Below are 19,298 nucleotides of genomic sequence, written 5' to 3' on the forward strand. Positions count from 1 at the left end.
TTTATATTATAGATTATCTATTAAACAATTGATGTATCACGAAACCCTTTGTTAAGTTAATTTCTCGATCCTGATATTCGATTGTTTAATTGCGCATTCTCAATCTGAATCATATTTAGATCATCGATAAGTCGAATAATAAACCATCGGACATATAATATATTTAACTTTAAATATTTTTACAGAAATAATTATTTTTTGCTCATAAAAAGAGATTGCAACAAAATGATAATTTATTATTTTGGACTTCTCTCATTACGTTTCTTATTTGATTAGATATATAAATTACGCGAAATACACATTTTGAAATTTATTGTTGCGATATATATAATTATATATCATTTATCAACGTTAATTACGTATTAATAGTATTAATAATATCTAATTAAACAAATCTTATAAAGTGTAGCTCTTTTTAAAGTTTAAAGTAACGACGAGTATCTTCACAGAAGAAAATGAATCGCAAGTGGAGTACAGCAAATAAAGAATTATTGTTCAATAAAAATGTTTAATTTAAATCGACTATTTGGATTCGTTGTCAATTACTATGATTTATAATAGTCACCAATCACAAATACGCAAGCGCGTTACGTGTCGCTCGATTCGAATCGCATGATATAAACGTTTCAGTCAGTCAAGAACGATGTGCACGAATAGTGGATCCTTAAAAGCATTATAGTACATATATCAATATAATATATAAGAAACATTTGTTACACATAGTTTTTAATAAAACGCGGTATTTAATCAAACAAGATATATAGAACAATCTGATAAAACTTGGCGAACAAATAGTGACAAAAATAAAAACTTATAATTCAGTAATTTCCTGTTTGTTCATAATTTTCTCGAACAATAATTATATATCGCATGTTTCTTTTCATTTGATTGCTTTTCTATTAAATTATATTAAGAGGACCTACAAAGGAAGATTGATAAGATTTATATTATTATTCGATACAACCGAATGCATACGTATCAGTTAACAGCGTCATCATTGGCTTTCATGGGAAAAAAGTGAGCATTTATTAACCAAATGTTTCATGATTTTGATGATATGTAAGATGCATTGTAATTAATTATAAAGAGCAATTTTGAAAAGCAGCGCTAGATGAAATCTCATGATTGATGTATTAAACAAATTTCAAAAAATAATATACATAAGAAAACATCGATTTGATTAGCACATTGGCATTATCCAAAATATCGATAGAATCGCTATTCATAGCTGAATCGCAAAGGATTATGCGAAAGCTGATTGAGCGCAAGTATAAAAAAAAAACACCAAATTACTATGTCAAAAACGGTATTATGTGTTTTATTGAAAGTGTTAATGTTAGCGAGAGCGGATACCTTGTCAAATGGTCGGAATTCAGACTTACAGGTAAGAGATTGCTTTGTTGAATAAAATTAAATTTTATTACAGCTAATAGTTCATTTGGGTAACTAAAACTGTATATAATAATAAAATATATGTACTGTATAATAATAAAATAAAACCATGTGACATAAAACACTAGAAGAATATGTGTGATGTTATGAAAAAAAGGGGATGTATAAATCTTGGAAATTTTGTTTATAACTGGATGTTATATAGGACAAAATTATGTTCAATTAAGATGATGTATTAAAACTTGACTGTATTATCTTTGTATCTTTCTCTTTGCTCTTTTTAAAAATAAGTATTTTTAGCATCAATACAATTTTCTGTTTATTCTCCGCTATATTAATGCGTATGACATTTGAAATAATTTTTTTTCGATTCCTAAGACCTCTTTATTTTTTTAAATATTTATAATTACATTTATTAATATACTAAAATTTGTGTTAAATTAGTTTTTATTAATTTAGAAAATCGCCATTATTTTCTCATTTCATTCAGAATCGAGTAATGGAATTTTCAGTTGTATCAATTAACTCTAACAATAAAGCCAATAGTCACAGAAACCAACAATATGCGCAGCCAGCCAATTTGTTGCTACGCCTTTCACTTTATACAGTTGTCTCATTTTAAGTGATACAGTCGATTATCCTGAAAATAAAATATTCTCAGAAAGAATGTTCCAAATAAAAATTGTAGGGATTTAAGTGGCGCATTACATAGCAATGTTAATGTGACTTTAAATAGCTTTGTTATGGCTACATAAAAATATCACTTTGAAATTTTTAAATGGGAACTCTTTTTTCTGATTGCATATTCTTGTAGCTTATCTAAAGACCTTTTCAAAACACTATAATAAAGTTTTTTCCATTAAGTATTTTCCGAGTTATGAGGCTTGAAAAGTACCAGCATTAGTATTACCCAAAAATGATTTTTACGTGATCTTAACAATGCTATTTAAAGTCACATTAACATTGCTACTTAATGCGCCACTTAAAACTCTACAACTTTTATTTGAAACATTTTTTTCAAAAATGCTTTACTTTCGAGACTTGAGAAAAATGTTTCAAATAAAAGTTGTAGGATTTTAAATAGCGTATTATGTCGCAATATGTTAGTGTGACTTTAAATAGCATTGTTAAGGTCACGTAAATATCACTTTCGGGTAATACTAATGCTGACGGTACTGTACCTCTCTCAAGTCTCATAACTCGGAAAATATTTAATAGAAAGGAACTTTGTTATAGTGTTTTGAAAAGCTCTTTTAAATAAACTACAAGAATATGCAATCAAAAATGGGGTTTCCATTTGGGGAGTCTCCATTTAGAAATTTTGAAGTAATTTTTAATTTGTGGCCTTAACAATGCTATCTAAAGTCACACTAACATTGCTATGTAATGCGCCACTTAAAACTCTACCTTTTATATGGAACATTTTTCCCAAAAATGTTTCATTTTTAAGATAATAGTCTGTATCAATTAAAATAAAACAACTGTAGGCATATAATTTATATATATATATATATATATGAAGCTGTCGTTAAGAAGAGAATTTGAGTCCCGCGTATGGAGAGGAGACGAGCCGTTTTGCGATTACTACCACGAAAAAGTAATCCTCGCGAACCGCATACCGATCGCGGAAGACGAGCTGCTGGATTACGTCATTGAAGGAGTAACAGATCCACGTTTGCAAAATCAGGCGCGCCTCATTTCGATCGGGGACGGAGTTATTAAAGGCGTTCGAAAAAATCCAGATGAACCACAGGAGAATCGACACCAGGCCAAGGAAGGAGGGAGCGAGGATGACTGGCGGAGGAAGGATCGAGACGTCGACGAGAGGAAAACAGACGAAGTGCTTCCGGTGTCATGAGATGGGGCATATCGCAACCCAGTGTAAGCGATCGCCGGTGAAACGGGCTTGTTATTCGTGTGGATCGCCGAGACATTTAGCGAGAGAATGTCCGAAGCAAAATCGGTCCGCGGCGGCGGAAATGTCAAATGACTCTGTGCGAATTGCGTTGGCTAATATTGTACAATCTGCTGTGTTGTTAAAGCCTTATATGTTTGTTGTTAAAGTCGTAGCCAGAAATGAGAGCGGCGGTACGGATAATTATGTTGTTGATGCGATGATCTATCTAGCTCTAAGGAGCGTTTATCTAGCAAGCCAATATTAGCCATATATTCACCGCGCGCGGAGACGGAATTACATTGTGACGCAAGCGCGAGCAGTTTCGGCGGAATTCTGCTCCAAAAGCAAAATGATAATACGTGGCGTCCAATTTCGTTTTGGAGCCAGCGGACGACGCCGACGGAATCGAGATATCACAGCTTCGAGTTGGAGTGTCTGGCTGTTGTATACGCGTTAAAAAGATTCCACATATATCTCGCGGGACGCAGGTTTAGAATTATTACCGATTGCGATAGTTTCCGTCTCACGTTGAGCAAAAAAGATATAAATCCTCGAATTTCGAGTTGGGCTCTTTTTCTACAAAATTATGATTATGAGATTGTTCAATGGCCCACGTCGATGCTCTTAGCCGCTGTCACAGCGTACTCGTGTTAGAAGGTAGCACGCTCGAAAGAACTTTATCCGTCTGTCAAGATCGCGACGAAGAGATTCTTAAAATCCGCAGCGAATTAGAGACAGGCGATGTAAAACAATACGAGCAGCGCGATGGATTAGTATATAGAAAAGACAAGAATAAGAAATTATTATTTTATGTTCCGCGTTTGATGGAAGCGAATGTTATTCGAACCTGTCACGATGATCTTGGTCACGTAGGAATTGATAAAGTAATCAATAATATAGCAAAGGTTTATTGGTTCCCACGAATGCGCGATAAAGTACGAGAATATATTAACAATTGTTTAAAGTGCATTGAATTTTCTCCGCCAAGCGGTAGAGCGGAAGGATATTTGCATAATATACCGAAGGAAAACTTGCCTTTCGCAACTATACATATAGACCACATGGGGCCTTTGGAAAAGACCGGTAAAGGTTATCGTCATTTGCTTGTTATTATTGACGCGTTCACTAAATTTATCCGGCTCTATCCGTGTAAATCAACAACGACGGAGGAATCAATAAGACATCTTTGCGAATATTTCCGCGCGTATAGCAAACCGAAACGCTTGATTTCGGACAGGGGAACTTGTTTCACATCTGACGCGTTCAAGAAATATTTAAAATCTAACAATATAGACCACATTTTAGTTGCGGTAAGCACGCCGAGAGCAAACGGACAGGTAGAAAGATTTAACAGAATAATAATCCCAATGTTAGCGAAATAGAGCGAGACACCCTGTAAATGAGACCGTGCTTTGGAACGAGTCGAGTATTCTTTAAATAATACGGTTTGTCGTGCGACCGGTGAGACTCCTGCTCGTTCATTGTTTGGCGTCGAGCAGCTAGGAGATTCAAATGATTCGTTGCGTAGTTTAATTAATTTAAGTGATAATTCCGAACGCGATCTCGATTTGTGGGGAGAGAAAGCTCAAGCGAACATCAGCGAAACGCAGCATAAAAATGAAATAAGATACAATTTGCAACGAAAACCAGCGCGCGAATATAAAGTCGGCGATTACGTGGAAATACGAAATACAGAGACTACGCCAGGGATCAACAAAAAATTAATACCTAGATTTAAAGGTCCGTATGTAATAAAAAAGGTTTTGGATCGCGACCGTTACGTCATTACCGATATTGAGGGCTTTCAGCTGACTCAACGACCGTATACCGGTATATCAGCGCCAGATCAAATGCGCCCTTATATACATTGACCAGAAATTCGACGTTATTTTATTTTAAGTACAACGCTATATAATTTTAATTGTACATATATCCATTATATAGCTGTTACGTCCGGTGGACTCCACGATTCTTTTCTTTCACGTAATATTAAACGCCTACGCTCCCTAAACAGTGCGCATGCAAGAGACAAATAAATATATCAAATAATATTTTTTTTCTTGGAAGTCCTCTAGTGAAAAAGCGTTACGGGAAGAGTCTCGAATAAAAGCCCTTCTAAGAACTAGAGTGTTATCTTATTGATGTAACTATGATCCGCGACTGAAATTTGCGACATTCGACACTACGTGCTCGCCTGCTAGACCACCCTTGCGCGTTATCTGTTTGAGATAAAACTCAAGCGAATAATGAAACTGTCAACTTGGCCGATCATGGCGGACTCTCCAGTGGGCGAGACTTAATTTTTAAAAACAAAAGCCTACACCAATAGGCGCAAACTCTTGGCTTTGAGAAGTTAACTAACTTACCGTAAAAAAAAAACAAATTGTTAAACAAAATTATTTCAACAATCAAAAAGAGCTATACTTTCATGTATTATTTGCTAAGAAAAGCGGTTATGAATTCTTATCAAACCTCATTAATTTATTCTGCGTGACTTTGGACTATCGCACACAAATTGACATAGCTGTATATGCATAGCAAACCTGAATCAACGAGCATCGAGCATTAAGTCAATATATTGATTTACATAACATGGTTATGGTCCAGACGGTCTTATTGACGTCTATTTGATGCAACTACGTCAATTTGTGTACGATAACCCTTTTTGTTTAATATAGGATCATAATAGATATGCAAGAAGATCTTGCATATAAAAAACAATAAAAACAGAATTTTAAAAAAGGTCTTGAAAAACAATAAAAATATAAATTTTTTTAAATGTAACTACACTGTATTTTTTAAACACATTATAATGACGAGAGGTATAAAGAAAAATATCACGCTTATATATTAATCAAACAAAAAATTTTATGGCATTAGATTTAATTATTTATGCATATTTTATTTATCATTAAAAGTAGTCGCGCCTTTAGTCCAGCTGTGCTTGCTTAACTTCTTTTATTATATTTTATCAAGGATATTCCAGTATCCGAAAACGACGAATATTTCATTTTACAAAATTTCGAATCTGACCAGAGTCATCCTGATAATACGAGTATAAGAAACAAAGTTGATGAAAATCCATTTGCAAATATGTCCGTGATTCCAGAACCTAATAAAGGTAAGTTGCAAAGAAATGCATAAATCGTTAAAGGAAAAGTCCACAACAAAAAAATTGTAAATATAATTTACATTTAATAGAGAATAAAAACCAAATCTAAAAATAAATATCTTTCAACAGCGAGAAAAATTTAATCTCATTTTGTCGCAAAAAAAGAAAGAAAAATCCACATATTGTACGTAAAATTAATCAAGATTTAATACAACGCAGTCAATTATATTTTTTAATTTTGCTAGTTTATTTTTTTTTTTTAAACAATCGCGATTATTATACTTTTGATTTCTTAATCAATAAGAAACTTCCGAAAAACGCTTAATGCTTTATCAACAATTTTTTTATTTGTTTTTGCTCTGAATTGACAATTACTTTTTTAATTTTTAAAACACGCAAACTTTTTTATATTATTTTATTATTTTAAAAGTCAATACTTGCTGTGCTAATTTCCATATTTTGTAATTTACCTCTATTTTCTTTTTTGCTTTTATTTTTACATTAAATTATTTTGTTGTGGATCTCCGTGATTGTCAAATTTTTAGGAAGCATTTTGAGCAAACCAACATCTCCTAGAGCATTTGTAGAGTTTCATAACGAATTCTTAAATGAAGAAGACGACATTTCTGTGACATTCAGGTAAATTCCTAGTCTATATTTCTTTAAATTTAACGACATATACATATAAAAACGTAGATTGTATTATAATTTTACTAAGTATAAAAGAGCTAAAATTGTATTTTTTTACAGATGCAATTTTTCTACAGATGGATTTTTTTTTAGTTGCAAAGAAATGCATAAATCGTTAAAGGAAAAGTCCACAACAAAAAAATTGTAAATATAATTTACATTTAATAGAGAATAAAAACCAAATCTAAAAATAAATATCTTTCAACAACGAGAAAAATTTAATCTCATTTTGTCGCAAAAAAAGAAAGAAAAATCCACATATTGTACGTAAAATTAATCAAGATTTAATACAACGCAGTCAATTATATTTTTTAATTTTGCTAGTTTATTTTTTTTTTTTAAACAATCGCGATTATTATACTTTTGATTTCTTAATCAATAAGAAACTTCCGAAAAACGCTTAATGCTTTATCAACAATTTTTTTATTTGTTTTTGCTCTGAATTGACAATTACTTTTTTAATTTTTAAAACACGCAAACTTTTTTATATTATTTTATTATTTTAAAAGTCAATACTTGCTGTGCTAATTTCCATATTTTGTAATTTACCTCTATTTTCTTTTTTGCTTTTATTTTTACATTAAATTATTTTGTTGTGGATCTCCGTGATTGTCAAATTTTTAGGAAGCATTTTGAGCAAACCAACATCTCCTAGAGCATTTGTAGAGTTTCATAACGAATTCTTAAATGAAGAAGACGACATTTCTGTGACATTCAGGTAAATTCCTAGTCTATATTTCTTTAAATTTAACGACATATACATATAAAAACGTAGATTGTATTATAATTTTACTAAGTATAAAAGAGCTAAAATTGTATTTTTTTACAGATGCAATTTTTCTACAGATGGATTTTTTTTTACAGATGGAAACAATCTGAATTTACAGACGAAATAATACAAGGATACACAGTGCAGTGTTGGTTCATCGAGAACCAAAAAGAGATTCAAATCTGCGACAACAAAAGTATCTCAGCTACAATATTGGAGTGCACGTTGCACAATCTAAAACCTAACACGACGTACTACTTTCAAGTACGAGCGCATACTAAAGTTGGTGCTGGTCCTTACACAGATTTAATTGATGTATCGACTACGCATGAAAATCCAATACCGCAATTATTGATGGTAACAAAAAACGGTATCGATATATGGGATCTAGATTCAAAAATCAACGTTAATCTCGTTAAGGATAAGTACATTTTACATGCCACGTATTCCATAGCGGAACATAAAATTTATTGGAACACCAAGAGAGAACTAATGGTATTGGAGATAAATAAAAACAATATTACAACAATAGCTAAGCTTCAAAATTTGATATACCATCTCTGCATCGACTGGATAGCAAAAAATCTGTACTGGACGGAAGTCGATTTCGATACATATGAGTTTATAATAATAAAGCTCGACTTAACAATGTGGGATAATGGCATAGTCAAATACGATAAGATTTTAAGAATAAGATCCTATATTTTGTATACCAGTTTAACTATTCTACCCTCTATGGGGTATGTTAACTTTCATCCATTTATAATAAATAAACAATATTTTCATTATAAATTTGTACTGATTTGTAATTTTTCAATAATTTCATATGTCTTTATAATTAAAATCAAAAGTTATAAAAAAAATAATAAATTAACACATATTTAATTTAAAAAATTTTAAATATTCGCTATACATAAAAACTTTTTTCTATTATTGTTTTAATAATGTTCTTTAATAAGAAAATAATGCATTTATTTTTTAGAACTTTATATTGGATATATGTCACTAAGAATAATTACAATGTAACTCAGATGATGCAATCGGATCTTGATGGAAAAAACGTTCGAATCTTTCAGAAATATGCATCTATATGCCCCTTCACAATCGATATATTAGATTATATTATTATGAAAATTGACGACATGAATTCTATGAAGCCGTTAATTTATTGGCTATTACCTCAGTTCTTGATTGTGACAGACTTTGACGTCTCTATGTGCAATTTGATTTTGCACGATAAATATGGTTTCATCTCTTTAACGATAGACAAAACAAACATTTACATTTTAAATTACAAACGTGATAATATATAAGTTTTGAAAAAAAAAAATATGCACATCTCGAGAGTGTAGACGCATTCAAATACATCCAAAAGATAGAAAAATCTTATACACGTAATATTAATGTTTTCGGTAAATCTTTGCAATCGTACCCTCCGATGAGATGTCTGAGACCTGACAAAAAAGTTTACAATCTAGAAGAATCGACGTACACGGTAATGACAAATAGCATCATTGTAAATTTTCCGGAGCCGGTCACTAAGAGTGGATGAAAAAAGTACAATTTACCTACCGCCCTATATACCATCAATATTATAAGCTATTGTTTGGACAATGAGCTTAACAAGTTCGATAATTACACCATGCAGACGTACGAGCGATATTACAAGATTCAGAATTTAATGCCGTTTACAGAGTACAAGTTACTGATAGTAACAAGCAATTTCTATTTTAATCAGTTATTAATGGACTCGTTATTTAGCTCGGAAGTGATATTAGGAACTAAACCGGACAAGCTCGACGCACCGGAAAATGTGACAGTTTATGCTCTGACGCCTACTATAGCGGCTGTTTATTGGATGCCTAAGATAATGAACTGCGTGCCCGTGATCTACGAAGTATCCTGGATGTTAATTAATTTGAAAAACAGTATGCAACAAAGAAGCGAAATCTTACTTATTAATAAAACCAAGCATAAGAAAGACAGCGAATTTTTCACAATAATCGAACCGTTGATACCAGCACAGAAATACAGAGTATATGTACGCATTTATCCACTCAACTACAGCGAACTTCCTACTGACAGTTTGAGCGAAACTTTTTACATGTATTCGGAACCAAACAATATAACTTTGAACGAAGTTAGCATAAACGGTATGAATATCTCGTGGATTCCTAGCGTTAATTTGACAATTCATTACGTATTGAAATATAAAAATGTTGAGATGCAGGAGTGGCAAATCGCAAAAAACTTTGAGCCGAATAAAGGGGAAAAAGTAATGTACTATATAAAAAACTTATTACCAGGAATTCGATACGAGTTTCGTTTGATACTGAGATACCCCAAATACGAGAAAAGTTTTACATGGCCATCTGATGGAAGATTTACTTATTCAACACTGACAAGTAAGCAAATGAAAATATTATAACATTATATGTTTATTTGAGATATAGAAATATTTAGAAAAGTTAAAAACTTAGTAATTTTTAATAATAAATTTATAAGTTGAAATAAGTTTTTAAATAAAATGAACATATTAAGAGTATAATTTTGCGTAATAAAGGTGACGTTTCGAGCACTCCTGGAATATCAGTTATGAAATATTACCTATCATTCACCGTAAGCTTTGTCGCTATAGTTACTGTAATCTGCGTCTGCTACTTTTACTACTGTAAGTATATTTGATACGCATTTAGTTCTTTAATTGCAGAAAGAGAGATATTATATTTAATGTATTATATTTTCTAAGAAAAGTTAATTTACTTGTTGGAAAGGCGATGTAAATTTTGCAATGTATACTATTAAATAAGTATATTGCAATTTTATAACAGTGTATCGACAACGCAAAAAAAGTAACGAGCAAGTTTTGCCTCCGATAATGACTGACATCGAATTAGCGATTCTACATGAGATACCGAACGGTAATATTCAATTCAATACGTTATACAATCCTATGTTGCAATATAATTCGGAAGAATATGTACTAATCAAAATTAAACGTGAGGAAATCAAATTAGGAAAACTTTTAGGCAGTGGCGCATTCGGAAAGGTAAAAACTAATTTTTTCATTGTTATACGCTAATTTCTACATCTACAGAAATTGAGACAGATACGTATTTCTCGATAAAAATAATTATATGATTAAGTTTTTATAAGAGATTATAAATAACGCAAAATTTTTATAAAATAACATACACATGCACTCTACTATATATTTTTCATTAAATTATTTAATACAAAATAAAATATATAACGTCACTGAGAATTAAACTATGTATTTTTTAATAGAGTCTAAATTTTATTTTATTTTAAATATTTTGCAGGTGTTTCAAGGAACAGTAAAGAATTTAGAAAGACCGGCATAGTGATACCCGCTGCCATAAAAATGCTTCGAAAAAATGCTTCCTCGCAAGAGAAAAAGAAGTTTTTAGAAGAGGCCAGTCTTATGAATCACTTCCGACATAAACATGTACTAAGATTGCTGGCCGTCTGCTTAAACGAAGATTCTCCATTAATCGTGTTGGAATTAATGGAAATTGGTGATTTATTACAATATTTGAGAGATAGTCGAAAATTGCAACCGTCAGATTCGCACGCTCTGCGGTTGCAAGATTTGTTTGCTATGTGCGAGGATGTTGCGCGAGGCTGTTGCTACCTGGAAAATCTGCGTTTCGTTCATAGAGATCTCGCATGTCGAAATTGCTTAGTATCCGCGAGAGATCGCGAAAACCGTGTCATTAAAATTGGCGACTTTGGACTAGCTAGAGATATTTACAAAGATGACTATTATCGCGTGGTAAATACAAGTATCGTAAAAAAATAAAATTTTTTTAGAAATGTTTATGTGTTTTTTTTTTTTTTGTTAATGATATAGTACATTTTTACTTTGAGTAAAACTTAAGAAAGAAGGATTATTTCTGTTTATACATATAAAGCAAGAGATAAATAAACGTTTTTCGTTCTAATATAAATGCTTTTGAAAGACGATTAACTCGCTAAAATCACTTGTTTTAGAAAGAACAAGGTCTTCTTCCTGTTTGCTGGATGGCACCGGAATCTTTGATGCTCGGAATATTTACTTCCCAGAGCGACGTTTGGTCATTCGGGGTTCTAATGTGGGAAATTACATCGTTGGGTGAGCATCCCTACATTGGCAGGACTAATCTGGAAGTAATAGATTATGTACGCGCTAGAGGCAAATTACCGATGCCTCTTAATTGTTCACCGACTTTGTACGAATTGATGCTGTGCTGCTGGAGTGCAACAAAAGATAGACCGAACTTCAAACTTTGTCTCGAAAATATTATAGCTCTAAGATGTAATATAGAAGATACTTTACTAAGCCCAGTGGATATTATCTAGCCGATAAAATTAAATTGATTAATGACGTTATTTTTCAAATAATTTAATGAAAAGCTCAAACGTAGGAAAAATAATTTTAAATGACTAATATTCGTTAAATAACTAATATGCCCTTTTAAAGTTTAATTTTAATGTTAGATTTGTCGATAAATATAAGAGACATTTTTTAATCTTACTTTGCGAGAAATTTTGATGATTAACAATCACGACACTTGTTCTTGCATCTGTAAACAAGGTGATGCTATGCTAGTACTTTCGAATAAGCGAAACGAAGCATAATGGTTCTAATTATTATAATTATCGTTAGATTACTGGAACAGTTTTAAAAATAACGTCTATGTCATATTATATTAGTATCCTGTTTTATATTTCCATATTTTTTTTACTGGAATGCTTAAACAAAATATACATTTTTAAAAATTTTCTAAAATATTTTATTCCCTTGAGAAAACATTTATTGCTCGTACAAGTATGAACAATTTAATGAAATTGAATAATCACAACACAATTATTAAAACAAATCGTGTTTTTGCAAATATTTTAATTTTATAAATATTATTATTTTATAAATATTATAATTTATTGTGTATTATTGTAACTTAAAGCTAAAATTAAATAATATAGTTGTAAATATTTATAAGAGAACATTTATTAAATGAGATAAAGAAAGAATATTATTAAAATAACAATCTCTCATATAAATAATTATACATATATAAAAATATCGAAAATTTGTAAAACGTAATATAAAAATATTATATATTATCTCTAGCTCAAGCATTATAATTGCATAATTTATGACTTAAATGGTGTCTATTATTATTGCACAATGATAATTACAAACTCATACAATACATTGTAGCAATGTTGTTGCAATATTCTGTATTGTATGGATAGTTGTGTATAAAATTACTCATCTTGTTGTCTTAGATAGTTATGATAGATAAATTGTCATACCTGCATATGAAACATGGAGAATGGCATAACAATTGTTGGTATACTAACAATGCACTTCGAAGGATGCTTAATGTTAATGAGATGTTTGTAAAACAGCGTTACATAATTATTGTTAATTCGTATACCACAATTCTAGTTAAAAAAAAACAAACTGTATTTATATCCAGTACAAAAAAGAAAAGTGTTAATATCATTGACAGTGGTTCCGTCTCTAAGACAAAATGTAGTTTCATGTATACTTTTGACACCAGCTACTTGTATCATATTCGATGGTAAAGGATTTGTTAATCTGCAAGAAAAGAGAATATATCAAATAAATCTTAAACTGTCTTTTTGTCTAATTCTGTATTTAAAGTTGTATTATATTGAAAGGTTTAAGTTATTTTTGAATAATATTTGTATTCACTCACCTATCATGATTATGGCTTAAGTATACGCAAACAACATAATCGGATAACTCGATCCCTATATGTATACCAGCTGCACCTAACACTAATTTTTTTTCCGACGAACTCACATCAGATTTTCAATATGCGTGATCGTTCAGTATTAAACCCGGAAAACTATTAATACTGGATATATACACTGCTTAAAAAAATTATGTCATAGAAAATATTTGCCGATAATTGACCAATTTTGACTGCCGATCACTTCGCGAAAAATTATCGTAAACGAATGATTTTTTTTCAAAATGAAGCTTGAAGTCTTTACTTTAAGAATATACCTCCATTTTTTTCATGCGATGCACCCCTACGTCTGTAACCCCTGAAATCTAAGGGTATGTTTGGTATACTAAAAACTTGAAAATTGCAAAGTTTGACGGAATGCACGGACGAAAAAAGTTTTTTCAGGGTCACCGTTTACATCGTCATAAAGTTCAAATTTTCCACTCCAATTTGAAAAAAAAGCGATGTCGCTACGATTTTTTTTCGCAAAGTTATAGCTCTTCAAAATTACCGTTGTTTTTGGCCTTTGGGCCAAGTACCGGCCGGCGTGGAATTCTGTTTCGTTTATCTTTAATTTTTTCATTTTCATTGATTTCTTTTCTCTATTGCTATATTCGGGTAGTTCAAGTTGAATGTGTACAATTCTTGTATCAAACTAAAAAAAATTCATTAATTTCTAAATAAACAACCAACTTTTTTCTATCCTTTTCGATATTAAAATATAATTACGTAAATATATCGACATATCCAAGTGCTGGGCATAATCTCTCAAATATTTTAACATTTCCTGATGACTCATGCAATAAAATTTCTGCGCTTCTATTATGATATAATCTGGAGATTTCATAATTTTTGCAGATAAATTGGTTCTAAAAAGAAAGAGAAGAAACACTCTACTTTCACATTTATCAGCAAAAGAGTCATTTCAGAATATAAAAAAAAATAATTTCTCGCTTTTATTAAACTAAATTTTTTTTTTTAATTTCTGTTTTACTATTTGTGAATAATTATATACAGAAACAAAATATGTTAGTCTCTATATTAAAATATTTAGTAAATTATTGATAAAAGAATTTCTCATTTAAATTACACAATATAAGTAATTCTTTTATACAATGCAAAAAAATCATTCTTTTTATACAGAGTAAAAGTAAACTTTAGATTCTGGTGCATGCTAAAATGAATCGGTAAGTCATTTTAATTGAAGCCGGTTTGTTCCTTTTAAAATAATGTACCTCCTACTTCATTCATTTGCTCGAAGGCTGTTGTTTTAAATTTCGCATTTTCCGCCAAATATTTGAGTGTACACAAATCAGCTTCGCCAGTATCGAACCTACCTTGATTTTTTTTTTGAATGAAATAACAGGAAAGAGAATAAAAGATACCAGAAAATTTTTTAAAATGTATATTTTGTTTAAGCATTCAAGCAAGAAAAAATATAGAAATAAACAAAGTGCTAATATACTATAAAATAGACCAAAACTACTATAGGAATCTACCAATAATTATAGTAATTAGAACAATTAAGTTTTGTTTCGGTTACTCGAAAGTGCTAACATCAGCATCATGTTGTTTAAAGTTGTAAGAATACATGTTGTGATTTTTAATTATCAAAATTTTTCGCAAAGTAAGATTGAGGAATATCTTTCTTATCTTTATCTACTAATCTAATATTAAGATAAAACTTGAAAACAGCAGAATATTTGTTATTTTAAATTATTTTTTCTACGTTTGAGCATTTTATTTGATAATTTGGAAAGTAACGTCATTAATTAATTTAATTTTATCAACTAGATAATATCTATTGGATTCAGTAAGGTATTTTCTATGTTATTTCTTAAAGTTATAATATTTTTGAGACAAAGTTTGAAGTTTGGTCTATCATTTGCTGAACTCCAGCAATGCAGTATCAACTCGTACAAAGTCGGTGGACAATTGAGAGGCATCGGCAATTTGCCTCCAGCGCGGACATAATCTATCACTTCCTGATTAACCTTGCCAGTGTAAGGATGCTCACCCAACGATGTAATTTCCCACATCACAACCCCGAATGACCAAACATCGCTCTGGGAAGTAAATATTCCGAGCACCAAAGATTCCGGTGCCATCCAGCAAACAGGAAGAAGACCTTGTCCTTTCTAAAACAAGTGATTTTAGCGAAGTTAATCGTCTGGTTTATGTTGTCCATTTTAAGGGCATTTGTATTAGAACGAAAAACGTTTATTTATCTCTTGCTTTATATGTATAAACAGAAATAATCCATCTTTTTTACGTTTTACTCAAAATAAAAATATACTATATTATTAGAACATAAACATTTCTAAAAAATTTCATTTTTTTACGATAATTGTATTTACCACGCGATAATAGTCATCTTTGTAAACATCTCTAGCTAGTCCAAAATCGCCGATTTTAATGACACGTTTCTCGCGATCTCTCGCGGATACTAAACAATTTCGACACGCGAGATCTCTATGAACGAAACGCAGATTTTCCAGGTAGCAACAGCCTCGCGCGATATCTTCGCACATAGTGAACAAATCTTGCAGATGCAGAGCGTGCGAATCTGACGGTTGCAATTTTCGACTATCTTTCAAATATTGTAATAAATCACCAACTTCCATTAATTCCAACACGATTAATGGAGAATCTTTGTCTAAGCAGACGGCAAGCAATCTTAGCACATGTTTGTGTCGGAAGTGATTCATAAGCCTGGCCTCTTCTAAAAACTTCTCTTTCTCTTGCGAGGAAGCATCTTTTCGAAGCATTTTTATAGCAGCGGGTATCTCTATGCCCAGTCTTTCTAAATTCTTTATTGTTCTTCGAAACACCTGCGAAATATTTAAAATTAATTTAAATTTATACTTCATTAAAAAATATATAGTTTAATGTTAAGTGACATTATATATTTTATTTTGTATTAAATAATAACGAAAAATACATGGTAGAGTGCATGTGTATGTTATTTCACAAAAATTTTACATTAGTTATCTGTTTTGCATTACTAATCTCTTATAAAATGTTATTCGTGTAATTGTTTTTCGAGAAATGCGTATTTGTTTTAATTTCTGTAGATCTAGAAATTAGCGTATAATATCGCAAAAATTAGTTTTTACCTTCCCGAATTGGCCGCTGCCTAAAAGTTTTTCTAATCTGATTTCATCACGTTTGATTTTGGTCAGTACATATTCATCCGAATTATATTGCAACATAGGACTGTATAACGTATTGAATTGAACGTTACCGTTAGGTATCTCATGTAGAATCGCTAATTCGATGTCGGTCATTACAGGAGGCAAAATTTGCTCGTTACTTTCTTTGCGTTGTCGGTACACTGTTATAAAATTACAATATGCTTATCTAATAATATGCATTGCAAAATTTACATTGCTTTTTTAACAAGTAAATTATTTTTTTTAGAAAATTTATATTAAGACTACCGGAAAGTTCTGTCCGTTTTTGGAATAAAACAAAATACAAATTTTTATTACCGTCAATAAACTTTATTAAATAATGTAATTGCCATTATTCGGAGAAGTATTGTCAGCAACTGGATAATTTAAATACTGCGGAAGCAAAGTTGTACACCTAATACTATAATGCATTAGATATAATCTCTCTCTTTCTGCAATTAAAGAACTAGATGCGTATCAAATATATTTACAGTAGTAAAAGTAGCAGATGCAGATTACAGTAACTATAGCGACAAAGCTTACGGTGAATGATAGGTAATATTGCATAATCGACATTTCAGAAGTGCTCGAAATATCACCTTTGTTACACAAAAATATACTCTTAATATCTTCATTTTATTTAAAAACTTACTTCTATTTATAACTTTACTATTAAAAATTACTAAGTTTTTAAATTTTGTAAATATTTTTATATTTAAAATAAGTATATAATGTTATAATATCTTCATTGGCTTACTTGTCAGTGTTGAAAAAGTAAATCTTTTATCAGACGGCCATATAAAATCTTTCTCGTACTTGGGGTATTTCAATATCAAACGAAACTCGTATATAGTTCCTGGTAGTAAGTTTTTTATATAGTACATTACTTTTCCCCCATTATTTGGTTCAAAGTTGTTTTTAATTTGCCACTCTTGCATCTCAACATTTTTATATTCCAATAAGTAATGAACCATATTAACGCTAGGAATCCACGAGATATTCATACCGTTTATGCTAACCTCGCTTAAAGTTATATTGTTTGGTTCCGAATACATGTACAAGGTTTTGCTCAAACTGTCATTATAATGATCGCTGAAGTTGGCTGGATATATACGTACGAATACCCTATATTTCTGTCCTGGTATCAACGGTTCGATTATCGTGAAAAATTTGCTGCCTACCTTATGTTCGGTCTTATTGATAGGTAACTCGTTTATTTGTCGCGTACTATTGATAATGAACGCCCAGTATACTTCGTAGATCACGGGAACGCAGTTTAGATTTTTGGATGGCATCCAATAAACTGCCGCTATAGTAGGCGTAAGAGCCTGAACTGTCACATTTTCCGGTGCGTCGAGTTTGCTCGGTTTAGTTCTTAGTATCACTTCCGAACGGAATAACGGGTCCATCGATAACTGATCAGTGTAAAAATTGCTTATTACTAGCAATAACTTGTATTCTGTAAGCGGCATTAAATTCTGAATCTCGCAATATCGCTTGTACGGTTGCATGGTGAAATTATCGAACTTGTTAAGTTTATTGTTCAAACAATAGTTTATGTAGATGGTATATAGAGTGGTAGGTAAGTTGTGCTTTTTGCATCCATTCTTAAGGACCGGCTCCGGAAGATTTACGATGATGCTGTTCGTCGTTACTGTGTACGTCGGTTTTTCTACGTTGTAAATTCTTTTGTCAGGTATCAAACATCTCGTCGGAGGATACGATTGCAAAGATTTACCGAAAGCGTAAAAATGACTATTACTGTGGAAAGACATTAAAAGATAATTCTTTTGGATGTATTTGAATGCGTCTATGCTCTCGAGAAGTGCATACTTTTTTTAAGATATATATATAATGATTGTTAAATAAAATGTAAATGTTTGTCTTGTCAATCGCTAAAGATTTGAAATATATTATTTGAGAATAGTTGATTTTTCGTTTTGTAAAATCAAATTGCACATAGAAACGTTAATGTCTGTCACAATCAAGACATCATACCATAGCCAATAAATTAGCGTATTCTTAGAATTCATGTCATTAATTTTCATGTCAACAAGATTTGACATATCGAGTAAGGAGGGTGAAGAGGGACATATAATAGATAAATTATTCTGAATGATTCGAGCGTTATTTCCATCAAGATCCGATTGTATTATCTGAGGTTTACGATCCTTAGTATAATTTGTTGAATATAATCTTCTAAAAAATATATGCATTATTTTACTTATTATAGAACATTATTATAACAAAAACCGAAAAAACGTTTATATATAGTGAATATTTAAAATTTTTATAATTAAAGTTGTGTTAATTTATTATGTTTTTATAACTTTTGATCTTAATTACAAAGCCATATGAAATTATTGAAAAATTACAAATCAATACAAATCTTTAATGAAAATATTGTTCATTTATAACAATGAAAATTTAAATACACAAGGCTCAAATGATGAAATCAATAAACCCAAGAAGGAAATGCCAATAAAAGCCCGGATGCGGA

General features: G+C 31.0%; 1 protein-coding gene and 2 pseudogenes across 1 annotated transcript; 1 reads left to right on the plus strand and 2 right to left on the minus strand.

Annotated features, from left to right (window-relative positions):
- Positions 1 to 620: 620 nt before the first annotated feature.
- On the plus strand, positions 621 to 12,794 carry LOC115237333 (annotated as a pseudogene).
- A 143-nt stretch (positions 12,795 to 12,937) lies between these two features.
- On the minus strand, positions 12,938 to 14,876 carry LOC115237306 (annotated as a pseudogene).
- Positions 14,877 to 15,017: 141 nt separating this feature from the next.
- On the minus strand, positions 15,018 to 19,040 carry LOC115237347 (protein sevenless-like). The gene is made up of 4 exons (XM_029810342.1): positions 17,556 to 19,040; positions 16,742 to 16,959; positions 15,983 to 16,456; positions 15,018 to 15,763 (listed from the first exon to the last, which is right to left on the minus strand). The coding sequence occupies exons 1-4, from the start codon at positions 18,571 to 18,573 to the stop codon at positions 15,416 to 15,418; spliced, it is 2,058 nt and encodes a 685-aa protein (XP_029666202.1). The 5' UTR covers positions 18,574 to 19,040; the 3' UTR covers positions 15,018 to 15,415.
- Positions 19,041 to 19,298: the final 258 nt, after the last annotated feature.

The sequence above is a fragment of the Formica exsecta genome, unplaced genomic scaffold (genome assembly GCF_003651465.1).
Source record: "Formica exsecta isolate Colony F162 unplaced genomic scaffold, ASM365146v1 scaffold114, whole genome shotgun sequence".
NCBI lineage: Eukaryota > Metazoa > Arthropoda > Insecta > Hymenoptera > Formicidae > Formica > Formica exsecta.